The sequence below is a fragment of the Sylvia atricapilla genome, chromosome Z (genome assembly GCF_009819655.1).
Source record: "Sylvia atricapilla isolate bSylAtr1 chromosome Z, bSylAtr1.pri, whole genome shotgun sequence".
In the NCBI taxonomy this organism is placed as follows: domain Eukaryota; kingdom Metazoa; phylum Chordata; class Aves; order Passeriformes; family Sylviidae; genus Sylvia; species Sylvia atricapilla.
In genome coordinates this window covers 7,871,684-7,887,801 of record NC_089174.1, presented here as the reverse complement: position 1 = coordinate 7,887,801, position 16,118 = coordinate 7,871,684, and the positions used below count along the sequence as shown (strand labels likewise).

The 16,118-nt window shown below is 46.8% G+C and overlaps 1 protein-coding gene across 3 annotated transcripts in view; it reads right to left on the bottom strand.

Annotated features, from left to right (window-relative positions):
• Window positions 1-15,606, bottom strand: part of LOC136374196 (rho GTPase-activating protein 20-like) — a 30,654-nt gene extending 15,048 nt beyond the window's left edge. Inside the window, exons 1-2 of one of the 3 annotated variants that reach the window (XM_066339459.1) lie at window positions 15,464-15,606; window positions 1,538-1,620 (exon numbers count right to left, since the gene is read on the bottom strand). In XM_066339459.1, coding sequence (XP_066195556.1) covers window positions 1,538-1,617 — 80 coding nt within the window. In that variant the 5' untranslated portion in view covers window positions 1,618-1,620; window positions 15,464-15,606. Of the gene's footprint in view, window positions 1-1,537; window positions 1,621-6,698; window positions 6,718-15,459 lie in introns of those variants that run through there. The other 2 variants (XM_066339460.1, XM_066339461.1) reach the window with 2 other exon arrangements.
• Between the last annotated feature and the right edge of the window lie 512 nt (window positions 15,607-16,118).

Sequence of the window (16,118 nt, the reverse complement as noted above, 5' to 3'; positions counted from 1 at the left end):
AGGTCAGCTGGCACACAGCAGCTCCCACAGCCATTTCTGGGTCTCAGCATGTGGGATATGCTGCGTGAACATGGAAGAGTTCCTGTTCACACAGTGTGTTCATGTGCCTGAGCCTGACTTAATTTGTGAACCTCTGAGACATGGCCTTAGACTGACACAGAGAAAACCTGACAGAGATCCTCCTGTCTCTACACATAGACAGAAATGTGTATCATGCTTGCAGGCAAGGATACTTGCCTTCCCTTCACCCCTCAGCAATTCTGCTCCATCCTCTACTGCTCCACTGCCCTACCCTCTACTCTGAGGACACTCTACACAAACAAATAAAAAACCACACGAGCTGTAAGTGTAGTATTTTTGACATGTTGGTCTTAACTCAATTTCCACTGGCCTCATAACTGAACTCAGTTGATTTCACAGGAGTGAGGTTGAACCAGCCAGCAGCTGCTTTATTAAAATCCTCCCCCAGTCACAGGAACACCTGCACTCTGGCGAACAGAAATTCCCTTTTCCCTCCTGCACAGCCACCACCAAGTAAGTCCTTGACTTATGCAGCTGTGGGGCTGTAAGTGAGAATCACCTTTAGATATGATATTAAAAGCTCTCCATGTCCATCAGCTGACCAGTGGGAGCCACAACATCTTACAATCCCAAGCAGTGGACTTCCTAAAATTGGAGGATTACCCAGCTTTATAAACACAGTGGCAGGATAGCAAAAAAAAATCTCACTGATGCTTTCATGGCCTAAGCAAAGATGGCATTGGACCAGCTCCCTCCATGACAATCCATCACAAGAAACATTTAATGCTTCCCTCCCTCATGAGTATGTTCTCCAGCCAAATAAAGTAAAAAATTTGCTTCTCTTCCTCACTTTTTTTTTTTTCCCTACTGCAATTTAGAGGGAGTGGGAGGAAGGAAAAAGAAGTCACATAACTTTGTCAAATGACAACCGAATGAAAATCAGTCATGTCCTTCACATTAAATCATCCTGTGAGATTGACACCCCCCCATCCCTCATTCCAGAGAAGCAGGCTGTACTGTGCATTGATCACCAATGGTGTGATACAGAAGGGATATTCTTCAGGAGGGCTGGTCCAGATCAAAGTGTCAATCAGTTCAGCTTTATTTTCTCTTTCTTAAGAAAGAAAAAAATCAAACTAAACAAATCCCTCAGCAAATGTTATTTAAAAGACTGCTATCAGAGCAGAAAGGACCATGGTATCCCCTTATCTGTCTGTAGCAGTGACACAGTGCTGCAGCAGGGGATGAGGTCAAGGAGGACTCAGCTCCCACTGGACTGAGGTGCTCAGCTCAGGGCTAACCTAGAACACTCAGTGTTTCAGCAGATGTGCATGTCTGGCATGTAGCCCCCTGACTCTGTCTGCTGACACTCCTGGTGCCTCACACTGCAGGAGCAAATCATCAGCAGATCCTCGATGGAGATGCAGGCATGGGGGCAGCTTTCCATTACCCAAGCTGGTAGTAAAGAAAAACTTCTGAAAGATGGAAATAGGAGTCAGAAAGGTATTTTTTCTACCTGGAATGGGACTTTGATTTGCCAAGAGCTTTAGTAATGGCAGATGAGGTAGATCGTCTTCTTTGGACAATGGGCTTCATCTTCTGCAAGACAAAAAGACGTTCAAGTTAGCCTGACCATCTTGGAAGCTGACCTGCTCATTCACTAGACAAAAATTTACTTTTTGTCTAGCTAATAATCACTAAATTTCAGTACTGAAAGCCATGATCTGTGCTGTCAGGCACCTCCCTCCCCTTTCTGATCATTAAAACACTGGCCAACTCTCACATTTATGTTTTCACAGCCAAATCTTAAAGTAATTATATGAATAAACAGAGGAAAAAAACCCGAAGTATGAAGTTCAAGAAAAACTTCCAAACACTCGTGTCATGGAATCGTTTGTTAAGGAAAGGTATAGAAATACAATTTAAAACTGGACCAGACAAAGATACGAAGAGCATATAATACTCCAGGGAGTTGTGTTTTATCAGCTGGAGGAATGGATGAGGTTCCTTAGTATGTTTTTCTCTTTTTTCGTTTTCCATGACTCACAGGTTCAGCAAACAGGTTGTTACCAGGCCCCTCTCCACGCAGCCTAACCTCAAGACACTTGAGTCTTTTTTAACAGCCACAGCCACCAAGTCTTGTATAACACAGAGCTGGGGTGACTGTAAACGTGAGACCTGAGAATTAGAAATTAAAACTATCCAACTCAACATATACAGAGGTCACAGGTCTCCTTTTATTTGCTAAATAAATTCTGTGCTGGAGAAAGATGAGAGGTTTTAGCCTGGGAGAGAAATCCTTACATCAGTGACTCTTGATTAGTAAGCATGGGAAAATCTGTCCCGTGGCTCATTTCTAATTTCAGCATTTGCCTATGTTGGTGCTTTAAGTGCCAGGGAGTTCAGAGCATGTTGAGACTTACTGATCTTTTGACTTCTGAATGTTACAAAATATGAAAAACGCTAAGAAAAAAAGAAACCATGATTGCTGGTTGATGAGGGAGAGCTCCTATGGGGAAAGTATGTTCCTTTTGTTAACTGTATACTTTTCAAGGTCTGTGCTGAACAGTGAAAGCATTCATTGCATGTGAGCTCACTGGCCCCATCTCTGAAGATGCAAGGCTGTTACAGCTCAGCACCTTAATGACATTACTATTCTTGTGATGTCAGAGGATGGTATTATCCTCATATCAGTGATGGAAACACAAAGGACAGAGCCATTTCAGTCGATTTGCATGACTGGTGTTCACCATCACGTTGTGTCTGGTTTTTCAGAGCAAACTGGAAGGCTGGCTGGGGCTGTTTTGAAGTATTTGCTTCTGTTTACCCTCTCTGGAGCTGCAGGAGGTCAGCACAGCTGCATGTCTCTCCAGGGGTTTGTGTGAGAAAATAAAAGTTGCTGGAAGTGATTTAATGCTGTTCAGAAAGGAAATCCATGGCACAGGCTGGAGTGGGGTCCAGCTGCCAGGGAAGGGACATCCTCCTCATCCCTCATTTAGTTTACAAGACACCTTTAGATTTCTGCAGCCAAGGACCTGGGAATCCTACAGGCTAGAGCTTTCTACAACAGACTCCTGACTCCATGCCTGATAGGTCCAACAGAGGCCTCCAAAGCACAGATGACCTTGTGAAAAAGAATGTATGATTACATAACTCAAAGTTGGAGTGGGCCTGTATGTGTGATTTAATAAATTGATTTCCTAATACATGAATATTCAGGTTTGCAATATCAGTAGTGCCCCCTGAGTAGGTTCCCTGGTACATGAACATATGTAGACAGAGGCAGATGGACAGCAATTTCTCCCTCATACCCTGCTATGACATTGCCAAACAAAAAATCTGTTTTTGGAAGTTTCACAAGGAGAACTGAATAAAAATAACATCAGCTCAGAAATGCTTGTTTTAAAAAAAAGGAAGTCCCTACTAAAACAGAACATCTGGCTTCTGGAAGTGCCTTAATAGAATAAAATGTTCTTACAAACATAATGCAGCAAAGCATCAGTCATGCACTATCTCAAGGTGGGAAGCGAGGATGGGTGTGGGTGCCTGGGGGCAAACACCAGCAGCTGCCAGCTGCAGAGGTCACTGATGAGGACAGGGTGAGCTGATGAAGTGCCAGGGACATTGCAGATTACACCAATGTCTTCAATGGCATTGTAATAAACCCTTGCTCATGATAACATCCTCTGTGCCAAAGAATCCCGCGGCACACAATGCCTCGCTATGGGTAAGGCAGTCCTTTTGGGCACTCCAAAACCACTCTCTTCTGGGGTACAACTGGCACTGAAGATATACACGATGGAGTTTTAGTGTAGGAGGACATTTATCTTGGAATAAATTTCAAGGAGTCAGTACTGGTGGGTTTCTTCTGCTGACCAGTGGGGAGGCTTTCAGACCATTTCTAAATGGTAGCAGCAATGCCTTTCAAGCAGCCTTGTTTGAGGACCTGCCCTACAGCACCACCTCCAGCAAGTACTGGGCTACCCCAGTCTAACAAAGACAGCACTGTGACTTTCCAGTGAAATTCTGTGACTGCAGGACACAAGGTACTCCCCATACTTGATCTCTCTGAAAAAAAATGCCGAGATTGTCAGCTGCCCAGAGGTCCACTGCCTGACCCCAAAAAGACTCTAGGCAAACAAAAAAACTGCTTTACAAGAGCTCAACCAAAGTCTCTTTGATCCTAGCCAGTCACCTCTGGAGTACATCCCTGAGATTACAGGTAAGGCAATCATTTTGGCCACTCTGAAATGATCATCTGATTGAGGGAATTTGACACAGCTTATTGGCATAATTTCAGGGTTAACGTACTTGATTTGCATATTTAATAGAGGAATAATAAATTGTTCTGCCTTTGGTTTCAATAGGCATACCAAGGAAAACAGTGTGCTCCCTCTCTGCCATGGGAGAACCTAGCTCTATACCTAATTTCAAACAATTTGAATGTGTATGGGCCAGCCCATGTAAGTGATATTTTCTTAAGAGACTGCTGGACCAGGACAGAGTCTAACACCCTGAGTGTTCTCACAGTGCCATGTAAATGCACTCTGAACATAGGGTATTTCTAAGCTCTACAGTTTTATGATTTTTTTGAAAAAAAACCCCCTCCCATCTCACTACACAGAAGCAGCATTACACATCCTCTGTCTGATGTTGGAGCTCCCTCACCCTCCTGCCCAAAGGCTGGGCTCAAGCAGAGGCGTCTGGGCTCTGAAGGGGTGGCTGGTGGCTCCCAGCCAGGTTCACCTGGCTGCCAGCACCACTGGGCAGCCCTTGCCCACGAGCATTGCTTGTAGGTGAAGAGGGAACCTCATTGTGCTCCTCCACACTGGAGCCAGGGAGTGCTTTTCCTGGAGGTCAGCTCTGCTCTCACTCACTGGGCATGGAATCAGAAAACTGCTGAAGGACATGGCGTGATCTCTGTTTTGGTGCCATGGAAACAGATGCTCATTTACTCAACATACTCTGGAAGTACTCGAACACTTCTAACACTCTGGACCATGTTTGTGCATTACTCATCTCTGAGCTGCCGATTTTAGCTGTGTGTTTCTTGGCACCGAGGAAGTTGTGAGTCTGATGCCCTTCATTCCAAATCCATGTATGGTCTATGCTATCGGCTCAGCTGGCCACCAGCAGTGGGTTTTTCCCCCCCCCCCCCACTGACCTCTGCACTCGAATGTTATTCTCTAGATAGTTAAGGTGGGATGGAGCTGAAAAATAATGACATCTGCTTAGCACAGGGTGGACTTTCCTTCTGACAATATCTGGTCAAAGTTTGCAATGCCTGTGGCACTGGAATGACGCTGTTTGGTTTAGTTGCCATACAGAGATAATAAAAAAAAGTTAACAGGGCTATTTTTCTGCAAAATGTAAATTGAAATATTTGTTTCAGAAACACTGATAACACTTTCTTTGAAAGCACCCTGTTGCTTTCTTCAATCCTCAGCGTTTTAGGGTGGGGTTGCTGCACCCAGTTCACACTTTCAAGGGAAATTTTATGCTCCCAACACTCTTAGCTGCCATGTTCTGTTACATCTTTTATGTGAAGCATTAAGCTGTCAGTGTCATTCTCCCCTTGTTAGACAAACCGGCCATTTCCCAGCTGCAAAGATGATGAAAGGGTATAATACGCTCTTCAAAAGAAACACTCCAATTTTTATAATTGTGGACTCAAGAGTCCATTTCATGCTGACATTCATAACTGTCAGGGAGGCTTATGTTGGTAAAGAGAGAGTAAAACATGGGCCACAATGTCTTTGATTATTTGGAGCATCACAGATTGTTCAGAGCCTGCAACATCAAAATTATTCTTATTTTTGCATACATGTTAGGAAATGCTATCTTCTTACAAATATTCTCATCACAGTATCAGCACATGGTGTCAGAGTAGATAGCAGATCACTGCTGTTGATTAGTAGAGCACAGCTGCTAGGAATCTACTTGAACAGGGCAAAAGTTACTGTATAAATGTAGTACATGGCCACTTAGTTCTCAGGCAACATTCAAAAAAATACTTAAGAACCCATTTAAGAGTAGAGAAACAATTCATCACTTGGACTTGGACCCATCCGTATGAAAACAGCTGCTGCTGTTCTATCTGATAATGAGTTTACATTAGCAGAGGCATTCCTATGAAAGTCTCTTAATGAGATAATGTGGGACACTGCTGCCTCCTGCTCTGTTCATGTGAGACTTGGATGCTCCTACCACGTACCCATGTCAGACTGCTGTTGCATTTCTAGTTAAAAATGCCATTAGAGAAAGATAACAAAACAGAAGGGGAAATTGTTCAGTGCATAAAAGGGAATCAGGCATTCGGTTATACGAACTGAAAAAACCTAGGCTTGCCATTGTATGTGGATTTACACTTTAAATGAGTTTTAGGGAAAAGTGCACTCACATGGCTGCTGTCTCCTTCACCCCTGCTCCTGGTCTTTATCTGCCACTCAGAGAACTGTACAGCTTGAACGTGACCCCTCAAGCTGGAACAGTTTTAGCAGGGGCTCCAGCAGCTGTTGTCCTGCAGCTATTTCCCCTCACTTCAAATGGGAAATCCATCACAGGGCACCCACTGGGAGACAAGCCAGCTGTCTGCCCTGCGTCTCATCAGGGTGCTGTGCCAGTCTGCCAACCTGGTCTTGGCTGGTACTGCCTTGAAAAGCTACACTCCTTCCTACATCATGCCATCAGCTCCGTGGAAGGGATGTGTTTCCTTCTCAGCCTTGGTTTCCTGCCCATCTCAGAATAAGATTGAAAACCCTCCACTTCTTCTCCAAGTGTCTCTTAAAGGTGAATGCTTGGAATTCTAGGACCAAAACAAAAGCCTGGTCTGTGATTTGTTTTTTTTTTACACTGGTTTCCCTCTCTTTGCACAGTTCTCAGCCAGGGGAAGAAGATTGGATCATCCCTTTTACAAGGACTGGCTGAGGGAGCTGAGTCTGTTCAGTCCTGAGAAGAGACAGCTGAGAGGTGACTTCATCAATGTCTATCAGTACCTGAAGGGAGGGTGTCAGACGCTGGAGCCAGGCTCTGCTCAGTGGTGCTGAGCAGAAGGACAAGAGGCAATGGGCAGAAATTGGAAGACAGGAAGTTCCATCTGAACATGAGGAAGAACTTTACTATGCAGGTTCTGTGTGCACTGGAGCACATTGCCCAGAAAGGGTGTGGAGTCTCCCTCACTGGAGATATTCCAGAACTGTCTGCACACAATCCTGTGCATTGTGCTCTGGGATGAACCTGCTTGAGCAGGAAGGATAGACCAGAAGACCCAATGTGGTCCTTTCCAGCCTTACCCATTCTGTGATTGTGTGAAGATGCCACATACAGCAGAGATACAGTCCCATGATAGTGGTCATGACTAGGCACTGCTATCTACCTTCTAGCTCACTCCCAGCCAGGCAGGACAGCATGACCTGACAGGGAGAAGGGAGAAGACTCCAAAATGGAGCAGGCCCAGCAAAAAACATGCTCTGTATGAACCATGGTTTGATGTGAACTCAGAGCTAAGAAACTTGGGTGTAAATATTTATCTGAGCCATTTTACACAACTTCATCTTCCTGTCATGTTTCACTAACTGCTTCCCTCTCCCTTGCTGCTAATACACAGCTCCAAACAAACTAAAACATTTCTTAAAATATGGAGAGTTTGGTGGCAGTAAATCAGTTTGCAAGGACACACTGAAATATTTCCTTTTCCTTCCAAGAAATGGAACCCTGCTGGTTTATTTTAAAGTGTCCCATATAAGCAAGACTGGGAGAAACAATTGTCTGCCAAGGCCCAAGTGAGTTTTCCACTTGGAGGTGGAAAGGGATGTGGCTGGGGATTAGCTTAATTCACACTAATCTGTTCCATGCTGTATTTTTTCCCTGCTCCCATGGGAAGCAGTGCCTTTCTTGGGGTCTGGAGCAATGCCAACAGTGGATGGCAATGAGGGAAGTTGTCCTGCAAAGCATGGAGGGGAGTGTCACCACACAGAGCACCAGTCTTCCTGACTGAAGCAGGTCTTTCTGAGCAGCTGATGTAATGGGGATATTCTTAAATGGCACTGGGCTGGAACCCAAATAAGGACACTTGGAACTTGTCACGCCTTGGGGCTGTGTTTTTGGCTACTGAGCACAGCCTCGCCTTGTCATCCACCAACAATGCCCATGCCTGGAGAATAGCACAAATGTTTGGTCCCAAGACATGGCACTGCTCGGGGTCCCAAAGCAGAGCAAAACTCTCAACTGTCACTCAAAGACAGGCACCTGAAAAGGGGCCCAAAGGCTTTAACTAGGAAGGCAAACCACAGTTCTCATGCATCAGCTGTGCCTCTGTAAAACATATGGTGCCCACCTGCAGCTCTGTGCTCCCTCACTGAGGGCCCAGAACCAGACAGAGGTGAAAAATGATGAATACAAGAATAGAAAAAAAAATCCTGCTATTTCCAAGTCTCAACCCTGATATGGTGTTGGTGGACAGGATCTCTGAAAATTATGGGCAGGGCCTCTGCTGAGAATATCCATAGGTGGTCTTTTCTCTGCAGATCTTAGGTTCAGCAAGAAAGGAGTGTTTATGTATTCTGAGATAATAATAATAATAAAAAAAGCAGTGCACGAAAAATGCTTACTTCTGTTGAGGATGATTCTTAGTCATCACCTGCAGCAGGAATAGGCCCTGAACATCCACAGGATACACTCAAAGTACTTTTTGCATCAATATCAATTTGAAAAACTTTGAACAACACAAATGCAACACTCTTCTCTGTCACTAGCACAGCAAATCACTGTTTGATGGAAATGGAAGAGATCAATAAGTATTGATGTTGATTCAGACATGCTTCTGAATTTTAAGAATTTGGCCTGGCAAGACATGAACAGCTGCAAGAAGAAACACCTCCTTCCCCCTTCTAGTACTGGCACAGGAGACTGAAAGCATTGAGAAATGTAAAATCTTGTTTTACAAAATTTCTTCACCTTTTCTTGGAGGTCCAGACAGTTTTGTCACAATTCTGATGTCCAGGGCCGAGTAAATTTGAAATACGTATTGACAATGGATTAGACCAAACAGCTAGCAGCTGTTGGGGTTTTCCTGAAGAGCTTCTTCCCATGGTGAAACTCCATCACAACAGATTGCTCTTACATGTTTTGATATAATTTTGTATCAGGACTCTTTCCTCATTCCTTTCTGTCCTTTGAACCAATGCTGAAAGCCACCCCAGGAATATATCACAAGGATTTCTTGCCTCTATAGCACTGAAGAAAACCTCTACACAGCTCTACACACATATATGGTCTCTAGCCTTAAGCTGAGGTATGTTCTGACAATGAGCATGACATCAGTTATTAAAAGGTGACTACAGATACTACTCACATGGGAAATCAGAGGGGGCACACTTTTATAAAACCTTTTGGACCCTTTAATTTAGGTTGGTAATGTGGGGTAGAAGTTTCTGTTGTGAAGTTGTATATACATAACATTGGAAGGGAACTTGCTGGGTTTCACAGTATAAAAATTCATCAATGAGGCCAAAGTAAATTAAGAATCATGTTCTTTCTTTAAAAATGCAAATAAACAGTCCACTGAATTGAACTTTGGCAAAATGAAAAACTTGCAGATCAGCCAAACCCGAGGAACAGAAGAATGTAACACATTCCTTAGTGTCTTTAAAATAACTCCTTTTCCCCCTGCCTCTTGGTTCAAAACCCCTCCTCCTACCATATTAAAAATTAAAAACTCATAGACAGCTGGGTCTGCTCAGCTGCAGAATTACTTCAGCCTTTCCATGAAAAGCTTCTGAGCATGAGTATGGTCGTCCAGACCCTGCTAGGGCCCAAATTAACTCACAGTGCTTGAAATACAGACTACCCAAATCTGGTGTGTGACAAAGGAAAATATAAACTTCACAAGGAAGAGAAAGTGCAAACCACAAGCAGTTTACAAGGCAGAAATGCTCCACGTCTCCTGAGCAGACAGTGCAGCTAGCTCCACATGACACTGGTTCCAATCCTCACCTCTCCCAGACACACATCCAGGGCAAGGACAAGGTGCCAGTGGCCCATAACATCCCTGGGAGAGTGACCAGAGACTCACCATCCTCAGAACAGCCTTGGAATTTGCTCAGGGATAGAAGGAGTCTGGTTTCCAAGCTTCCCCCAGCCCTAATGCAAACTTGCCTGAATTGTTCTCCCCAGGGAAGGTCCCACGTTCCCCCCACATGACTGATGCTGCTGCAGGCAGAGGGTCAGTGGGTGACCCCAGCCCCTCCACCAGGCCACTGCCAGCAGCCTTCGGTGCCTGTGAGCTTAAGCACTGAGTGAATGTTGCTTCATGTTGAGTGATGGTGCTTCTCATCTATTTACAATGATTAAATCGTTTTATTTGCAGCTTGGCCAGAGAAATGACTTTGAGAAGAGGCAGCTCTGTGCATCTGGATTTCATTACAGCTGAATATTAATCCCTTTATGCCTTATAAGCATCCCGTTAGCATTGTACAGACTCGGCGGTTGTTAAATGGCATTCGCAGAGCTGGCTGACTGAAAAATGGGTTAATCAACAGCATCTCTGCTAGCACACGCACCATGAAAGGCATTTTCCTCCTTATGCTGCTTGCTCATCTGCCTGTCAGCATCAGTGTGGCACACTCATAGTAGCATTTACTGTCAAACTACTTCTCAAACCCCAGGATAGGTTTGTGCTGAATTGCAGGATTTAATTCCACAGAATTCTGCAGTTGATTGAAATGAAAAATAGACATTCTAGCCTCAATTGAGGATCCAAACATCATGAATTTCAGTGGAGATGTGAGTTTAAAGTTACATGAGCTGGGCAAATAAAAGTAGGTTTTGGTTAAACAATCACACTTTTTTGCCAATTTTTGGAGTTGCAGGAAGGCATTGAGCAGAGATAGAGGCCAAGAGAGAGACTTTGCTCAGAAGCTGAGAAAAGGTCAAGAAAGGGAAGGCAGAAGGGAGCAGCGTTATGTGAGCTGAGCCCATGTGAAACAGAAGGTGCAAAGGAGAGGTTTGAAAACACAGCCTGAAGTGCTGCCAGTGGGCTGAGAAAGGGAAGGAGAGAAGCTGATCAGGGCTGGTGAGAAGCTTGAAGATCAAATAGCCTGGAGGCCATGGGAGAGTTTGCCAAGGTTAGCAAAGAAATGTGCACATTCTTGTACTAAAAAGAATGCTATGAACCAATGCAAATCAGGCTATGTGGCCTTAAAGAACACATCCATTCTTTCATGGCATGAGAGGTGGAAAAATACAAACAGTGGAATCACTACTATGCACATAAGGTTCCTTACAGAAGGCTGTTATAATTATTCCACAGGAGCAACTGCTGCAAGCCACTGCAGAAACTCAGAGATGAGCCAAGGAAAAGAAACAACAAAGGCAGAAAATCTTGTTCCCTTAAAGGCAGTAATAAAATGCCAGAGTTCTGCAGAGGATGGGGATGGTGAGAGTGGGTATATCATCCCCTGGCAACCAGAGTAAGGCTAAAACAGAGTAGTGGCCCCTCATGCCCCATGCAGAGGCACAGAGGTTGTAGGGGCTGGATCTGTGTGACAGAGGGGAAGCAAGGAGGGACAGAGGAATGGAGGTTCACCTACCCCCAGGAGCACCTGGAGGGTGGCCATGGGGCTTTTTGGAGATGATGTTCTCTGTGCCTCTATTTCCAGTACAGCCTGAAGGGGCAGGCATTGGAAAACTTCAAGTAACATTCCACTTAAAGACAATTACACTATTCATGTATTATTCTGTGCTTTAATTTATCACAGTGTTTCTTTTTCACTTTTATCTTAACATCTACTGTGTGAAAACTGTATCAGCTGAAACTAGGCTAAATACAGGACACTGTGGGGTACAGATGACCCCAAAGGCTTCCTAATCTGTCTGTTATGCCCCATTTCCTATTACTTGGGTTTAACATGTTTATGCATAAACTGATACCTCCAGTCATGAGTATTTTCATGGGTCTTTGGTAAACACTTTATAATTTGACGCAATCTTTCTGATATTGAGGTATTCAGAGCAAAAAAAAACCAATTATCCAGCAAGATTTACAGAAGAACTTCATAGAATTTGTATTTGCCATTACTTAGCTGTTAGTACCTACTAGTTTTACTAATTATCAGGAGGAAAAATTTCCACAGGTTGAGCAGTAGCCTCCTCACAAGCAACCCCTACACAAAGACACGTGCACATACACATCTAATACATGCACAAAGATCTTTGGGTTATAAATTTCCCAATAAATGTGGCAGACAACTTCCAAACCAAACCAAGCCTTTAAATAGAAGTTATGAAAAGTAAGTTTTAAATCACAAAAACATCCTGTTTTGCTTCAATTTCTCTCTCACATGCCACAAACTGGGCTCCACCCTAGCTGTTTTCCAAGGGGCTAACTATGGGTGCCTGGTTTTGGAAACTCTCATGTCCTTATCTGTCCTGCCATTTGCTCTGTGGGAACATGAGCAGAGCACTACTATGCGCAAGCAAAGAAGGGCTGATCCCTAGTGTATGGGCACTGAGCACCCATCCCTGTGCCAGTTCCTTTTCCCACAGCTCCAAGACACCTCAGGAGGAAATGCAGAGAAGTGGAAGATAGAAGTGGGTTTTATTGGTATGTAGCACTGCTTTAAACCACAGTGACTGTCACACTTCCAGCCTCTGGATGAAGTGGAGAAGGTGCTGCCTTGAGGAGATGTCAGTCCCTCACCAGCAGCACACAGAGGGGTAGAGGGAGATGCCAGGGCAGATTTCCTGACTTAAGTGGGAAAATCATCCATGTAGCTCAGTGTGCACCACAGCCCCACACTTCAGCATGGCCCCTGGGTGACCTCTGTGTGCCAGCTCCCAGTCTGACACGATGGGGTGTCCCCTGAGCAGTGCTGCCAAGCAGCTGATGCACTGCCCATCCTCCAGAGGCTGCTGAGGGTGCTCATTTGAGACAAGTGCAGTGTGACATACGTGTGACTGCACACAGGTGATGCAGGACACAGGTGGGCAACAGCCTGAGTGGCTGAGTGCTGCTGGGGGCATTCTCAGAGGTGTTTGTATTCAGATCTGCTGGGAGCCCCTTCTCCAGCAAGAGCTGAATGGTGTCACTGGCAAGAGTGGAGTGAGTAGTATATGGATGAAGGTGAACAGAACAAATACAGGTATCTGGGCGTGTTTTGGATGGTGCTGCCATGACAGAGGGGTCCTGAGCCTGGGGCAGGAAGGTGGAGTATGGTGTAATGCTGTCCACTAGGGACCAGGAAAGGATCCATAAGGATGTCTGCATTGGAGCTGCAAATCAGAATCCCAGGGACTGTAAGCAGGAGAGGATCTGAGATCCCTCACTGCTGATCATGAAGAACAAGCATCCGCTACATATTCAGGTTAATTAAGAGAAACCATATTTGTGGTACATTCCTTCCCATCATCTACCACACCAGTGAAGTAAAACTAGTCTGACCACACAGGTGATTGAATCACTTCCCCTGGTTACAACCTAAAAGAGTTCCAGCCCCTGGAGCTAGCTCCTCTGCAAAGACAAGGCCACTTCCCAAGTCTAGGGCCAGCCCAGTTGAATTATAATTAAAGAAGGTGGGGCACCAAGAAGCATAAGCAATCCCCTAGACCAGAGCCATGTCAAATGATCTACATGTGGGTTCAGCCAAAACCTAAAGTGCAACAGCACTTAAAGACAGGTAAAAAGAAAGCAACTGTGTCCAGTGCTGTTGTTTCAAAGACCTTCGCTGGGCACCCAGAGACTGCAGGGGAGACTCACACTATCCTTATGTATCCATGCCTACCCAAAATCAGGCTATGCAACCATCCAAAGTGTGGTATGATTTTTGAGAGGGATTCCCTGAGGCCATTGACTCTCAGAAAATGTAAATCTTTTTAAACAGACAAACGACTTATTTTCCTCATGGAAAGAATCCATGTTAACTTTTAGAACCTCACTAGAGGGCGATAAACAGACGGGCTACAACCAAGCTATTGCCTGTGCAGGCAGTGAGATCTTGGAGAAAACTGGTCAGCTGCAGGCTCGGGGGGTAGGTTTAAAAGGTCTGTGCTAACCAAAGCAGCCTCCTCAACACCTCTCTCTGGTTCACAGACTAAATACTTCTCTTTAGCTGTTCACTGGAAAGCAACAGTCCAGGGGCCCAGGAAGTTTACCCAGGAGCTGGGTGTGAGCCGGGTCTCAGCGAGGCATTGGCAGCTGTGTCATGACCAGGAACATTCCCATTTATACATAACCCATCAAGAACCAGTGGCTCAATGAGCTGAAAGTCATGTCGGACAAGCTGATGACCAGGCCCTTGAAGGCATCAGTGGAAGGCTGAGGTGGAGAGCCTTGGTCCTGCTTTGTGCATCTGGGGAATAAAATATATATAGACTCTGTGCTCCTGCAGAACCAGGTGTTCATGGCTGTACTGCTCAGGTTGTGCAAGTGAGGCCCTAGCTGTGATGCTGAGGCAAAGAGCACTGTCAAAGGTCCTCATTTTCCATCGTCTGCAGATAATGCGGAGTTGCCACATCACAGCAACACTCTAGGTGAGAAAAAGGCTTCAATAGGCAGGGGACTGCTTAGGAAAATGAATGTTAAGGAAGGTTCTAAATATGGAAGAACATTAGAAGGTAAAGGGAAATCCAGCCACCTGTGTCTTAGGTAGGGTTCATAGGTAAAAACTGCAAGTGGTTCTAAAGAACTTGCAGCAAAAGCTGCAATGAACCATCACTCTGGATCACAAGGATTTTGCTGGCTATGGGCACATTCCAGCCCCTGGCAAGCATTACAAGTATTACAACTAGCTCCAAATTTTTATGATTTTTTTTAACAGAACTTGCTATTTATTCCAGTGTAAACTCCCTGCACAGAAAATTGTTCCACTCAGCTACTGTTTGTGTTGGATGATTCATTTGAGAATTTCAAACTGGCATTTTGGGAAATGCTTACAGTTTCCCCCCCCTTATTTTCCATTATTTCGGGCTAACCTTATGCTAATACAACATTTTGTTGCTTGTTCTCTTGAGCTGAGAAATCACCAAGGGCAGCTGCGGTTCCGTGAAGCCCGGGCAGCCCTGTCCCGCCGCAGCCGGTGCCGCCAGCTGCCCTCAGCAGCTGCTGCCGGGGAGGCAAAGGGACGAGGCAGCGACGGCAGGGCACCGCTCCTGTCCCTCTATCCCGACACGGGCGCACGGAACGCACCCCCGACAGCTCCCCTGGATCAGCAGCGGGATGCAGCAGCGGCTCTCCCAGAGCCCCGCGTCATTCCCGTCCCGACCGCGGGCACGACCCCGGCCCCGCACACGCACCGGACCCCGCGCCCGCCGCCCGCCTCCCGTCCAGCGCCTCCCGATCCGCCTCGGCGGAGCCTCCCGGCGCCAAGAGCCGAAAGACTCCCGCACTGACCCGCGGCGCTGGCGAACCCGCCCCGGTCCCGCCCGCGGCGCTGCCCCCGGTACTTGCCCGGCTCCGCGCGGAGCCCGCGGCGCAGCTCGGGGCGCGGCCGCGCTCTCATGCCCGCGGCGGGGGCGCGGCGCGGCCCATGGCCGGTGCCCGGTGCCCGGTGCCCGGTGCCCGGTGCCGCTGGCTGCCGGCGGCCCCGGCGCTCGGTCCCGGAGCGGCGGCGGCGAGTGGGCGCGGGGAGGGGCGGAGCGGGGCCGGGCCGGGCGGGGCCGCGGCGCCCCCGCCCCGAGCGCGGCCCCGACGGCCGCAGGGCCGAGCCCCGGGGCTCCGCGGAGCCCCTTCGGGCACGGGAAAGGGGTTCTGGGGTCACCGCAGAGCTGCCTCCGCCCCAGCTCGCGGTGGCCGCGATGACCACGGTGGGCGCTGCCCAGGAGCCCGGGGCTGGTACGGAGAAAGAGAGACCCAGAAAGCGACGCTACGAGATCGATTTTCTGGGCAAAGGCGGTGGGAGAGCCAAGAAGTGACAGGAGCCGGCAGAGCTGCGCGCGTGTTTTCTGGAAGGCCACTTTTCCTGCACGCCAGGGCACCTGAGCACTCTGTTTCCCACTCCAGGACTCTTAAGGCTCCTCTCATGGGGATTTTTGCCATACCAGAGAGAGCAGAGTGGGGTGTAAGAGCCCTCAGAGACTGGCCCGAGCTCCTGCTGCCCTCCATT